The 14287-nt window shown below is 39.8% G+C and overlaps 1 protein-coding gene across 1 annotated transcript in view; it reads left to right on the top strand.

Annotated features, from left to right (window-relative positions):
- The first annotated feature begins 1480 nt into the window (after positions 1–1480).
- The window catches only part of zranb3 (zinc finger, RAN-binding domain containing 3), an 82083-nt gene continuing 69276 nt past the window's right edge, over positions 1481–14287 (top strand). Inside the window, exon 1 of the mRNA XM_053491450.1 lies at positions 1481–1757. Coding sequence (XP_053347425.1) covers positions 1636–1757 — 122 coding nt within the window. The 5' untranslated portion in view covers positions 1481–1635. The remainder of the gene's footprint in view (positions 1758–14287) is intronic.

Genomic DNA, 14287 nt, shown 5'->3' with positions numbered 1-14287 from the left:
CGCCGCAAAGGATGCTGGAAAAGAAAAAGGCGGGGGAAGATGAGTGACCGGCAATCAGCGCAGCCAATCAGATCACAGAATGATAATAATAATAATAACAGTAGTAATGGTCTCACCGATCTCATCATCTATACCGCTTTATCCTGTATGCTGCGTCACAGGGTGGTCTGGAGACTTAGGGCATGGGGCAGGGTACATACACCCTGAGTGGGGTGTCAATCCATCGCAGGGCACACACACACTAATTGAAACACTACGGGGCAACTTGAAAACACCAATTAGCCTAATCTGCATATCTTTGGACTGTGGGAGGAAACCAGAGTACCTGGAGGAAACCCTTCGAACACAAGGGGAGGACAAGCAAATTCCCTGCACACAGAGTCGGGAATCGAACCTGACTGGGAATCGAACCTGAACCCTAGAGGTTGAAAGTGACAGTGCCACAGTGTCACCACCACAATAATAATAATAATAATAATAATTTTTCATACTTAAAATCCTTGCATACATTTTTGTACATAGATCCAAAACTCGTCTTCTTTACAAGAATCATATTTAAATTATTTTAAAAGATGTAAAATTAATTAACAATGGTGTTATTTGAGTCCTGCAACGGATTGGCACCCTGTCCAGGGTGTACCCTGCCTTGTGCCCTAAATCTCCTGGGATAGGCCCAGGTCCCCATGACACTGAATACAGGATAAAGCGGTATAGATAAATATTATTATTATTATTGTTATTATTATTATTATCATTATATTGTTATTATTTGTATATTATGCACATTTTATGGCCAAAATTTTTCTATATTTTCCATACTGTAAATAAATATTATTATATTCTTATATCATATTTTATATTCCTTATTTGAACATTTTATTTTCATACTCTATTTTTTTTTTTTAATTATATTCTTATTTGGCATTCTTTATTAAGAATACTCTATTTTTCTTTAAATTTTTATGTCATGGTCAGATGTTAAAACATTTCACTGCATATCAATGATTGTGTATATGACAAATTAAATTTGAATAAAATCCACTATATCTATCTATCTATCTATCTATCTATCTATCTATCTATCTATCTATCTGTCTATCTAAGTTTATGTGTTTATTTATATAGTGACTTATGTAACACAAGGTCACTTTACTAGATAGATGGATAGATAGATAGATTGATAGATAGATACCTATTTAATCATGCAGGGAATTCCAATACAACATCCATCTATCTATCTATCTATCGATCTATCTATCTATCTATCTAGTGATGTGACCTTGTAAATAAATAGATAAATACATAGACAGATTTATCTATTTACTTATGTAACTCGTTATTTTATACCCTCCAGCACACACACACACACACACACACAGATCCTGTAACAGAGTTCGGCTCGTACAGCTTGTGTCGCGCGGTTATGACGTCAACGCTACGTCACATTGCCGGGAAACGTTCGAACGCGCGCGCGCGCGACCCGAGCAAACCTTCGAGTTAGTCTGCACACGAAACAGTGCTTCAGTTTATAATAATCACTGCTACAGTACATTAAAATACACACACACATTCTTTAGTGTGTCAGTCTGTGTACAGTCTCGGTTCGAGGTCATCTGGTTATTCTATAAGCGGAGGATGATGAGAGGTGGCGGTGCAGGCGGGACGGAGGAGCTGCTGGATCTGCCCGAGAGACTGGAGAGGAGACTGCTGCAGTTTCAGCGTGACGGGGTTCAGTTCGCTCTCTCCAGGGCTGGAAGGTGTGTGTGTGTGAGAATAAACATGAGTTAGACGTGTGTTACACTGCACACGTGACTGTAGACGTGTGAAGAGTCCATACAGGGATGTACAGGTCTGTCTGATTGTTTTATCCTTACTCATGTGAAAGCTCTTCATTTTCAGGGGAAAGTAAGTTGCACCTCCTAGAACAGTCCACGTGACGCAGTGGACTAATTTGCATACAGGTTGCATCAATTTAAATACATATTAAGCAAGGAACGTTTTTGCTGTATTCACATTACAGCGGACCCTTGGATTGCGAGTAACTTGGTCTGCGAGCATGAGCAAAACATTGAAATGAATGTAAACTTAATAAACGAGCGAGGCCTCGATATACGAGTACTGTACTACGCCTGCGCTTTGTCTGCCGAGTGTCACGTGATCACGACAGATGCGTGTACTGTTTACTATGACATTGTGACTGTGTGTGTGTGTGTGTGTGTGTGTGTGTGTATGTAAAGCCAAACCAAGTGTCATTAGAGAGGTCCTTTGTTAAAGATCCAGTGCAGTGGTGGACTGTCCGTCTGGATTACTGGGAGTTTTCCTAGTGGGCCGCTGGCCTATGTGGGTACGCAAATATAAAAAAAATGACAGAAACCATTATATTGCATCTCTTTTTTATGCATACGGATGACTATGTCAATCTCATGGGCGCCACCGACAAAGAGCGTGTGTTTTATGTTACCACGCATGCGGATATCGCTCTCCCTCAATATGAATTTGTTTGGTCTATTCCATCCGTGTCCTGAAAAACGCCCTGCCCCCTTCACTTTTAATTCATGGAGGGAGAGATATTGATCCTTTTTGAGACAGCAAATTTCTCTTAGCAAATTAATGATAATTTCCTTGAATGAAATGGAGGAAGAAGAAAAGGTGGAGCTAAAAGTTACACGAAAATAAGAAAAAGCTTTAGAGGTAAATGCTGTGAAATGCTTTAAATGAACAGATTCTGCCTATAACTGGTCAGGGACAGTGAGACTGGATCCAGCAGCCCACCACATCCCACATCATAATACACTGGCTCATTAAAGTGGAGATTAATTTTTAAAACTACTTACTAGTATAAAAATATAACACAATACAAAAACATAAAAAAAGTATCACTGAACATATATTGGGTCATATTTTTAAAACAAAGAAAAGAGCAATAAGACAAACAACATATAAAACTATGTATAAAGAGGATATTTACGTACAGTATAAAGAGAATATAAAGAGTATAAAGAGAATTTCAGTGTCCCATGGCACCAGTCTTACAGAGACCCAGGAGGCCAAACAGTTTGACAGCAAAATGAGAAATTTTGGCAGTTTTGTGATTTTTTTAATTTAATTTTTTTATTTATTTGTCTCAAAAGATGCAAGACAATACTGCCAAAATGTATAATTTACAGGTTGTTAGAAAATATTTTCTTGCGTTGTCTCTTATTAAGTCACAAGGGTGTTTAAAAAGCATTCATCATTCAAAGTTATTCATATCAGTGTAAAGTTAGTATGATTTTGAAGGTGCTATGAATCCACCTGGCACAGTTTCACCCCAGTTGAACAATCTGACTACATGTGCAGTGCCATGAAAAAGTATTTGCCCTTTTCTGATTTTTTTTTCTTTGCATATTTGTCACACTTGTATGGGTGGAATTTCACCTAAACAATTTGACCTTTTTGTTTGTAAGATATCATGAACATTTCGCATAGGGTATCATTTTGATGCAGTGTTAGACACACCACTCATCAGTGTAAGACATACAGCTCATCAGTGTAAGACATACAGCTCATCAGTGTAAGATATACCACTCATCAGTGTAAGCTGTAAGTGCAGCAGGTCAGTGATGATGAACCAGTGCCTGCTGATGATGACCAACACCTCTCCCCTGATCTACCAGAGCCAAGTGAAAAGAATGGCAATCAAACTGAACAGGTAAGCTAGAATAAATTTAGTAGCAGCATTAACTCTGCTAGTAATTATTATGGTAGTCAATATTCATTCAAAATAATATTTCACAGCATAATTTCGAATTAATATCGACTACCGTAATAATTAAAATAAGTAACTAGTTTACTGCGTAATTACTGATTACCTGTTCAGTTTTATTGCCGTTCATTTTAAAATGTTGTCTTTATAGTTTTATATGTTGTTTAACTTGATGTTCTTTCCTTTGTTTCTTTGTTTTACTAATATGACTTAATATATGTTCAGTCATACTTCAAATAATATGTTTAAATACATTGGTTTTTGTATTGTTATATTTTTTAAAAATATCTCTGCATTAATGAGCCAGTGTTTTATGATGTGGGCTGCTGTGGGCCAGGAAGTTCAGGGCCACTTTTTGGTCCCAGTCGGGCCTGATCCAGAGTCCCTGTCTCTGTAAGAAAGCAGAGATTCTGTTAGTGCTGGTGAGTATCATTGGAGAATAAAATCACGGCTGTAAAGTAAAAATACAACAAGTTAACCTGCACTTTACCTTTGAACAGAATCAAGACAGAGCAGTGTGTCCGTTAGAGTGTGTGTGTGTGTGAAAGTCGGTACGTCTTTGCTTGCACTTTCTGTGTTTAAACATGGCACATTTATTGCGAGAGTTTATATATTTTTTGTGTGTTTTTATTTATTTATTTATTTATTTTTTAAAGCAATTTTGTGCAAGATTTAGTGAAGACATAGCGGTATAGGTCTCAAGAATGTTAGCAAGGACGGTAGCAAGAAGTAAACTGAGCCGCTTTCAGGTTTTTAAAGCAGCTGGTGCCAAGAGGAATCATAAATTAAGGTTTTATTTTATATTTTATCTCATTTCTAAATGTTTTGATTGTTTTTTTATATGCAGAAATATGATAATCGTGTTAAAAATTGGTAATATTTTTGAGTGGCTTGAACAAATTATCTGCATTTACATTATTTCCTGTGGGAAAATGCGTTTTGCAATAATAATATTAATTATATAATATTATAATAAAAAAAAAAGAACTATAAAAATAAGATATAATAAGATATTATATAATAAATATGTAAGGTTTTAAAGGTGAGGCGGAAGGTTTACGCTACGTTGGCCTTCAACCGGCAGAACTGTTGTTAAGACACATGTGGCGACCTCAGCATGCCACAGCCGTTACGAAGCCCTGACACTGGAGACTCCTTCCATGGGATGTTGCTGTCCAAAAATACCAACAAAAAGATTTTTAAAAATTTTTTCTTTACGCTTTTTATCCGGCGTCTTCACTATCACTAGTTACCATAGAAACGAGCGCCTGAGCATCGCATCTTTAAGTCAAGGCGATTGTTTAGTGATTAAAAGCGAACAGGCGAGGTAAATTACTCTGGCTCCGGGTCGATGTGAAGCCAGGTCGGAGCAGTCAGGAGCAGATAGTGTCGATGAAGGCTGATCTTTAGCACGGTTTGAGGAAGCCGTGTTCTCTGGGAACGAGGGTCAGGCAGTTAATTAACGCCGCGTTCAGAGGGACCTCGCACGCGCCTCCCGCTCCTTAGGGACTGGTCCAGCGCTCCTACTGAGATAAAGAGGAGGAACCCTGCTTAATGAGTGCTGTCTAATTTCATCTGATCCTTTTAGTAAAGGAGTTCTGATTGTCACAGTCGACCCTGAAAGTCCTATTTAACTCGAATAAAAAATTTTTATTTTATTTTATTGAGTATTGATTTCATTCACAACCTTGAGTACGTTTAAGAGATTTGTGCTTATTAGGTGTCGTGTAGAAATTATATCCTTATTAAAATGTACAGTTTGCTCTTAACGAGACTGATTCAACGTTTTAATTTAATAATTAACACCTGAGCTTCCTGTGCATTTTTTTTTTTAAATAATAAAAAATCTTACATTTTTTCTTCATTATAAATTTTTTCAGAATCATTAGAGTTTCTGACTCTTTTGGCCTGATATAACGATGATTACCCATAATGCCATCTGACTGCCGTTAGATGTCCCTCTAGTAATCATCTTGTCCTTAAATCCCTACGATAAGCCAAGTCCTTGCCCTATGCAATTGTGTTCTTGTATGTTATGGGTTCGTATAATTTGCACAGTTATGTAAAAAAATAAACATGATCTTTCCTTGTTATATAAACATCTACATTTTACCTCTCGTTAGTGAATGCTGTTCGTTTGCGCTTAAAGTTCAATACTTTTGCAAGAAATGCATTTTAAGACGAATCTATAGGAATGAATGTATTAGTCTGTTAGTCTGAATGTATTAGTACAGTATTCAATAAGAATATCTCTTTAGTGTTACTTATTTATTTGTTGATTTTCTAAACACTCCTCCTCGTAGCTCAAATAAAAAAAGAAAATGGTTATAACTGAAAGGCGTAAGATATAAAAAAAGATTGTTTTCCCTTCGTCATTTCGTACTCGATTTGTTTAAAGTGATTGATTTATGCTCGCTTTTCATGTTAATTAGCCGCGGAGACGCGAGCACCCAGACCCGGGAGATCATGTGATTTTTATTCCATGCGTTTGGCCTGTAGGGGAAAAAAGCGAGCCTGCTCGGTTTGTCTCCTCCACACTTGTAATAAATGATGCATTAGGCTAATTATATTACCAAAACGTCAGAGTATCTGCTCTGTTTATTGTTATTGCCGATGACTGTTTATACAGTCGAAAAGGAGAAAAAAAAAAACACTGAAAAGCGATTATTTTGCCTCTCGACTGCTCGCGACATAAATCCATCCTCTCGTTAATTCCGACGAGGTGTTCGAAGAAGCCAAAAACACTCCAAGCGAGGTTTTAGCGAGCTCCTCTGAGACCCGAGCCGCCGCCTGGCTCCTTTTTTGCCTCCATCATAACGTTTACGCAGCCGAACGACGGCTTCATTACCAATGGAAGTCAGCGAATCCCCAAATTAAAAGTGTTAATGGTATAAATTTGCTCTGGCTTGATGATGCAGCGGCGAGGCATTAAAATCAATGAGGTGCAGTAGGACTAGACTTATTAGACATTCCTGCTTTGGGCTAGAAACAGAAAAAAGAGAAGCTGCAATAAGTCCTGTCCTTTTCAGAAGAACATTTCAGCTGCTGTCGATGTGTGTACCCCTCAGAATTCATTCACTGCTCAGTTTGATTTGAAAGGAAACTGCTGAGCTCGACACTGACTTTCTGAGTGTTTGAAATTCAGCGTAAGAAGCCGTACACGCTCCTAACTTTGCAAAAGAAATATATCACATCCAGACTTTTCCGAAGAGCACAGACAGACCCAGATGAAATTTTTGACTGAAATACTGTATATCCATCCAACAAATATTCACCAGTAACATCATATTAAAGCGATATCATGCGACAGGGAGTGTTGTCGTAAGGAATATCAACATGGCTTGGATGAGGTCGTAGGTCCGACAGCGCAGAGTGAGTGTTAAAAGCATCACAGCTGTTCTGATATTCATCACGACATCACTCTCAACAGATGTGGTATTACCGCAGGTGACGGTAGTTTTTAATTCTATGTAGCCAAAAGGTGATGAGAATAGCCGGGACTATGGTTCGGAAGGTCCCAGGTTCAAATCCCACGACTGCCAAGTTATCCCTGTTGGGCCTTTCAGCAAGGGCCTTAGCCCTCAACTGCACAAATGTATAATGAAATATGAATCGTTCTGAAGAAGGGCGTCTCCCAAATGTACACGCCGACTTACGAACAAGTTCCATTCTGGGAGCACGTACGTAAGTCGGATTTGTTCTTAAGTCTGAAAAAGTGGGTCTTATACGCCTTTGACACAAATAGTAGATGTTAGGTGATTATGGCCCATGGCTTCATCAGCTTCGTCCAATTTACAAATAACGGAGTGAACGCTTTTCTGGTGCACCGCTTGGGAGTCGGCTATATGTGAGACGTCTTTTATGTCCCTCCCTAAAGTAGATAGTGTTATTATTTTTACAGCACACCCTAAAGTGTGCACTTTTTATCCATTTATAGTTCTAACGCTCTGCCTCCTTAAACTATTCTTGACGTGAATAAGAGAAACCCCAGCTTGTTACTGAGAGACCCCAAAGACTCCTCCCAGAAATGCTGTCACCTCCTTCGACCACCATAAAAGTCCAGGTGGAAATCATTGCTATAGAAACGATAAAATATTCGGACAAGAGCCGTAATACCATTAATGGAACTACAGTCAGAGTGTCCCTTATAGAAAGCTCAGGTTCTGACCAATCAGCATCGAGAATTCAACAGCGCTGTGATTTAAGCGTAAAACTAATATAAATATCTTTTTTCTTTTCTAAAAGAATATAATTTGCCAATTTTAACTCTTGTTTTTCCGTCTCTCTCTTCATTTGTGAAGCGCTTTCTTTACACTCTCTGGGACGAAGCCTTATCCCGAACAGACGGAAAGAGAGAGAGAAGCCGGTAAACTATTCTTAGCTCTGCAGTCTCTTCTGCAATCCCTTCTCCTCCGTTTTATCGTCTGTCCATCACGTGTACGCGGCCCTCTCAGTTGGACTTGTACGCGTTGCCGTAGAAATAAATAAATGAATAGATCGTCTGCGAAAGGGTGTAAATGAGACGGCGCTCAGAGCTGAGACGTACGCCCGTCTGGAATCCACCCTGCTGATTGCAAGCTGAACCGCGACGCCGCGAGTGCTGCGGGACACCAGATTAGCATACTCCGTGCTGACACAATTACGGCGCTTAATGAGCCCTGAACGCCGCTCGCCGCATTAACCTGCCACCGTAGGACGTTTCCTACCCCTCCACCACCATCCAGCAGCAAAGATATGCGTCTGTCTTCTTATCCAGCGTTCTTACTGGGAGTTATCGATCCACAGGGGCAGACGGTCAACACGAGCGTTTATAATCGTGTTGTTAACTGTGCTATGAATTAAACGTTAGAGATTATTTAAGATGATGTTGACTCCATTTAATTCAGTACTTGATCAGAGATACAGGTGCCATCTTTATTTTACTGGTATCATCTTTATCCTAAGTGTGTGAGAGGAATAAAGCCCAGAGACCGCGTCACATGTACGGGAAGTGCTATACGCCGTCTTCCGCATACATGACCTGAAAGACACCAGCGATTGGTTAGTGATTGCCCAGTGTGTATGACAAGCCCTGAGATGGACTCACTCAGTGTTCCCAGATCTAATACAAGAATCTCATGCCTCTCTCTCAAAATCTGTCCATTTCCAGACTTGTCCTGAAGCCACATTATCTGCAGATCTCTACTGTACTATAGTTAAAGGGAAGGTAATTAGAGGTGACTGGTCCATTTGGAACCCTGGACTTCCATCTTTGACTTGTACAATCTTGTTTTTCCTTGTGTCCTCCTACTGGTGGATTTTAGACCTGTGCTGTAGCAATGTCCTCATGCTCAAACTTTTTTAATTCATTAAGATGCTACGAGAGCTTCGTTTTTAGCTCCATCTTACCCATATGAGAAGAGAAAGACAAAATAAAAAAAAACTCATTAGGAACTAAACACTCTTTGGTGTTTGTTAGAGCTCTTGGTCCTTATAAACCAAAGCATTTTATAGCCACTTTTTGCATTACTATCGGCCAAAACAAGGTATTGCTGCTAAAAGGTGTCTCACCTACAGTGGTGTGAAAAAGTGTTTGCCCCCTTACTGATTTCTTTTTTTTTTGCATGTTTGTCAGACGTTAATGTTTTAGATTATCAAACAAATTTAAATATTAGTCAAAGATTTTTAAATGCAGTTTTTATTATTAAGGAGAAACAAAATCCAAAACTACATAGCCCTGGGTGAAAAAGTGTTTGCCCCCTAAACCTAATAACTGGTTGGGCCACCCTTAGCAGCAACACATCACAAATCAAGCGTTTTCGATAACGTGCAATGAGTCTGTTAGAGCGCTGTGGAGGAATTTTGGCCCACTCATCTTTGCAGAATTGTTGCAATTCAGCCACATGGGAGGGTTTTCGAGCATGAGCTGCCTTTTTAAGGTCATGCCACAGCATCTCGATTAGATTCAGGTCAGGATGTTGACTAGGCCACTCCAAAGCCTTTATTTTGTTTGTTTTTTCCAACCATTCAGAACTGGCTTAACAGGTGGGGGGCGGTGCAAACGCTTATTCACACAGGGCTATGTAGTTTTGGATTTTGTTTTCCCTTAATAATAAAAACCTTGCATGATGTGTTTACTTGTGTTTCTATCTTTGAATAATATTTAAATTTGTTTGATGATCTGAGACATTAAAGTGTGACTTACATGCAAAACAATAAGAAATCAGTAAGGGGGCAAACACTTTTTCACACCACTGCAGATGTATATGTTGGCTGCATGAACGCTTGATCCGATCGTATCTATCTCGTCGGAAATAACTGTGTAGTTCTTTCACGCCTCAGTTTGTTCACTCTGAATCACTTCATGAGTTTTTTTTTTTTCACTCCGAGAAAAATCTGAGCGTGCGATAATGCGTCACCTCAAACCCTGTGAGAGCGTCCTCTCCACACGTAAGGGTGTAACAGGGAATCATCGTCGATGACTGAGATGGATAATCAGATAAGTCGACAATGAAACTAACTGTCGGTGAGTTGATGACGTCATCGTGTTTAATTCTCGCACCAACTGTGAACGCTCTGACGTGTTTGTGTGTCAGGATTACTGAAGTGAACGGAGCAATAGTGTGATGGCAAACACCTTCACGAGGAGCAAAAAAAAAAAAAGCCCTAAGTGTTGGAACATTTCACTCAAAACAGCTGCCAGAATTAGAAGGAAAGGCCTCGTGGTGGTGGGGGCGTGGCCAAAGACGCGAGAGTCGGGGGACGCGAGAGGAGTGAAAGAGAATTTACACCTGAGAAGAATGAGGATAATTAGCGACTGTGTGTGGCTGCAGGTCGGGTTTTTATTCCCAGTTCTTCTCATTTTTGTTGCTGGTTTTTGAACACTCGCGCACACACACACACACACACATCAATTAGCCATATCCACCTCAAGCGTGTGTGCTTTTCCCATTTACCTCACTCTCACGCCCCCCGCCACTTGACCACGCCCCACCACGCCCGCCCACTTGACCACGCCCCTTCACCACAACAGTTTTCTTAACATTTCAACCTAACTCCTGCAGTTACCATCCGCCATCTTTAAGCTTTAATTTCCCCTTTTTTTTATAGGTTATATTTTATTTAAGACATTTTTAATGAAGTATTCATCTTTATTATCTCGATTCTTAGTTACCGCAAGCACAAAACAATCTCGAGCTAAATTTAAAAGCTGATATAAGCTATGTAAGGGCTATTGAGTACTTGTGCCATCTGTAAGCCGATTAATCGGTTCAATAACCGATGAAAATAGTCATTAGTTGCAGCCTTAGTCAGATGTGTCTGCTGCATGAGCAAAAAAACAAAAAAAGCATAGGGCAGACGTTTTCCCAATGGAGGTCACCCTTCAACCTGCGAGTCGGAGTGTTTCTTACACTGCTTGCACCGATACAGGCAAATTTTACAGTTTGAAAGTGAAACACGACTACAGCTGGAAAACATGTTGATGCACAGGAGTCGCTCTGAATGAACCCTAGTCATCTGTGACGCTCTTATCAGCCCAAGATATTTCTGAGGATCCCTCAAGATCCCCACGTATGTCCTGTTTTAGTTCAGTATGTTTTCTCAGCATAAGGACCGCACCGAGATCGACAGATGGGTCGGATCGAGACAGTTTTTAGAGGTGGGATTTCAGAATGTGATTACTGTGTTCACACCAGACTTCGCTAAAACAAACCACAGCAGAAGCGAAATCGAAAGAGAGTTTTAATTTAAACAGATTAAAGCTTGTGAAAGCACACGTCCTCTTGAGACATGAATGTCCTCATATGAGGAAATGACGTTTTTTTCCCAACTTCATTGTCTATATATATATATATATAATCTCCTTGTACTGTTCTAATATGAGGACTGTAGGGTATAATTCTTTTGCCTAACTCCTTTCTGGTTGGAGAAATTGATTAAATTCAAAGAGAAACTGTCAGTAGAAATTGCAGCGTACACAACAGTAGAGTTCGGCGGATCTGACTCAGGCGCATATTCTTGCAGCATATATTCTTTTTGCCCGCGCTGGGGCAACATTCGCTCCCTTTCCTGAACAGGAAACTCTGTGAGAACAGCTCTCGCCTGCCTTTACTTTAGATTTTTCCTCTCTGGCTGAGGAAGAAGAACTGATTGGCTCACATTTCATATGTAGGAAAGCATCTAACCAATCACAGATAGGATTGAATTCTCGTATACAATAATAACGCAGAATGTGGGGATAAACCATTTATATCGACTGGAAATGAGTTAACAGGGAGGACAACAACTCTCTTGTGCTTCCTCGGAGATGTCCTTTATCTCACTTTTTTCATGCGCAATTTTAGTATTTGCAGATGGAACAATGAAAGGGCGATTTCACATTAGGACAAGATAAAAAGAGATTGTATTGTATTGTTCTTGTTTCCCAGAACACTTGACCCCAGAGTCTGCTTCATTGTGATCAGTGAGAACGCAATCGTTCCGCGGTTAGAAACCTGAATCCACTGGAAAAGGTGATCTCGAGAACGATGCGGCGTCACCGTCTCCTCGGAAATCTCGCGTGCCGATCTCATCCTCTGACCTACACAGCCGTAGCTGATTCAGCAGGAAGGCCCTTGAGAGTGTCGCTCTTGACACGTTTTTCCAAAATACCATTAAAATTCGTCATAGCCTGAAAATAGCCTTGACTTCCTCATTCTCTTTTTATCTTGTTTTAAATGCCGGCTCACGCACCAAGTAGGTCCATACTGCGACCTTCTGTATCGGAGAGTGTAAATACGCAACCGAGAACGGAGAGCAAAAAAAATGTGAATGCAAAGGGAGGCGCAAATGTTTCTCCGCACTGGACAAATCAATCATGCATTATGTGAAAACGCCCTTAAAAGATGCTGTTGGTTTCTCCCTCTCCTCACGATAAGAAACGTGAAGTTTGAAAAATGAATTGTTTGCCTACGTATTTGGTTCCCCTGGCTAACAGTGTACAGTCTTTACCATCATCTCCATGACGATACACGGAACCTTCTGTACACATTGTGACACAACATGCATTAGTGATTCCCTTTTCACGAAAGTTGATTTTTTAGAGAGAGGGAGAGAGATTTTTAGTTGTATATTAATATTTGGAAATGTTGTTCCAAGCGCAGGCTTTAATTATTTGTGCCTAGATAAAAAAATAAATAAATAGGATTAGCAGATCTTGTGCTATACAATCTTATTTCCTTATAATCCTATATTTTTGTTCAGTGTCGGTATTCTGTTGGTCACTGACTCTCTAATATTAGCGCCACTATAATAAGTCCGCTGATAAGCCACCACTATTCACTGTCTCCTTTATCCTGTATGATTTTTTATTTTATTTTTGTTTGAACAAGCTGTCCAGATACAAAAGGACACACCGAACCCTTTTATGACAATCGATTCTTGCAATTACCCGGGGTCACTTCTTTCCCGTGCGGCGCAGCGAGCTGGGATCAGGCTGTTCGGCTTGACACTTGAACCTCGGTGCATATCAGAGATAACATTTAAACCAGCGCGCAGAAGGGAAAGGTCTTCAGGCGCTGAAACCGTAAAAGAGGCCTGGCACCAGTCGGCTTATTTAAAGAAGAGTGATTAATGAGCGTGGAAATGGCACGCGGCACACATATGCACGTGGGCACGCTTGGGTATTCTCACAAACACAGACACACACACACACACACACACACACACACACACACACACACACCTGTGCTAGTGTTGGATTAATTAGAAGAAAACAACGCAGTGCGCATTAATCATGGTCTTCCATATAAGGAGGCGGAAAAGGGATAAAGAGGGTGTGCTCTCCTTTTTCTGACATCTCACTCACTTCTTTGTTTTTGTTGTTTTTTTTTCCCAGAATGCATCATTCTGTCATTGTTTTGTCTACGGGTGTCTCTGTATCCCACTTTCTCTGTCTCTCTCAGCATGCATTTTTCTCTCATTAGATACTTGCATCTGAAAAGTAGGACAAGAATATCATAAGCAACGTTAAAGCTGGTCTAAATACCAAAAACACAGATTATACATTAGCAGTGAAGGCATAAATGTTATCGAATTTGTTTTTAAGATTAACCGCTAAAATTGCGACGATAATTTCTGGTGCAAAGCATTACCCACATGTTCAGTGGCATATGCATAATAGGCACATAAATATTTATAACCTAATTTTTGCTGAATAAAAAATAAGAGGCAAATTTCCAAATTGTGGGGCAGTTTTAAACGTGAGCATTTCAAACTGTAGTAAATCTACTCATTGTAAAAAGCACCATCGAAGCAGCTTTAAATGAAAGAATAATGATGCAAACAGTAGTAACTGTAACATGCAACAGATACACGGTTCTCAATCACTCAGCCCTCAGCTTAGCTTGACTAAATTTGGAGCAATTAAAATTTTTCCCCTGAAAGATTCACAGATCACAATCCCAGTGAACATGAAACTCGCACGTTTTCCTTATAGGTTCTTTGACTCTAGAAGACAAATCCATACTGTGAATAATTTTAATCTAAATCAGAAAGCCGTTGCTGGCTTTCTTAATTTGGGGC

Source organism: Clarias gariepinus, chromosome 3 (assembly GCF_024256425.1).
Source record: "Clarias gariepinus isolate MV-2021 ecotype Netherlands chromosome 3, CGAR_prim_01v2, whole genome shotgun sequence".
NCBI classification, from domain to species: Eukaryota; Metazoa; Chordata; class Actinopteri; order Siluriformes; family Clariidae; genus Clarias; species Clarias gariepinus.
The sequence above is the reverse complement of the archived record's forward strand: the minus strand, read 5'-3'. Positions and strand labels throughout refer to the sequence as shown.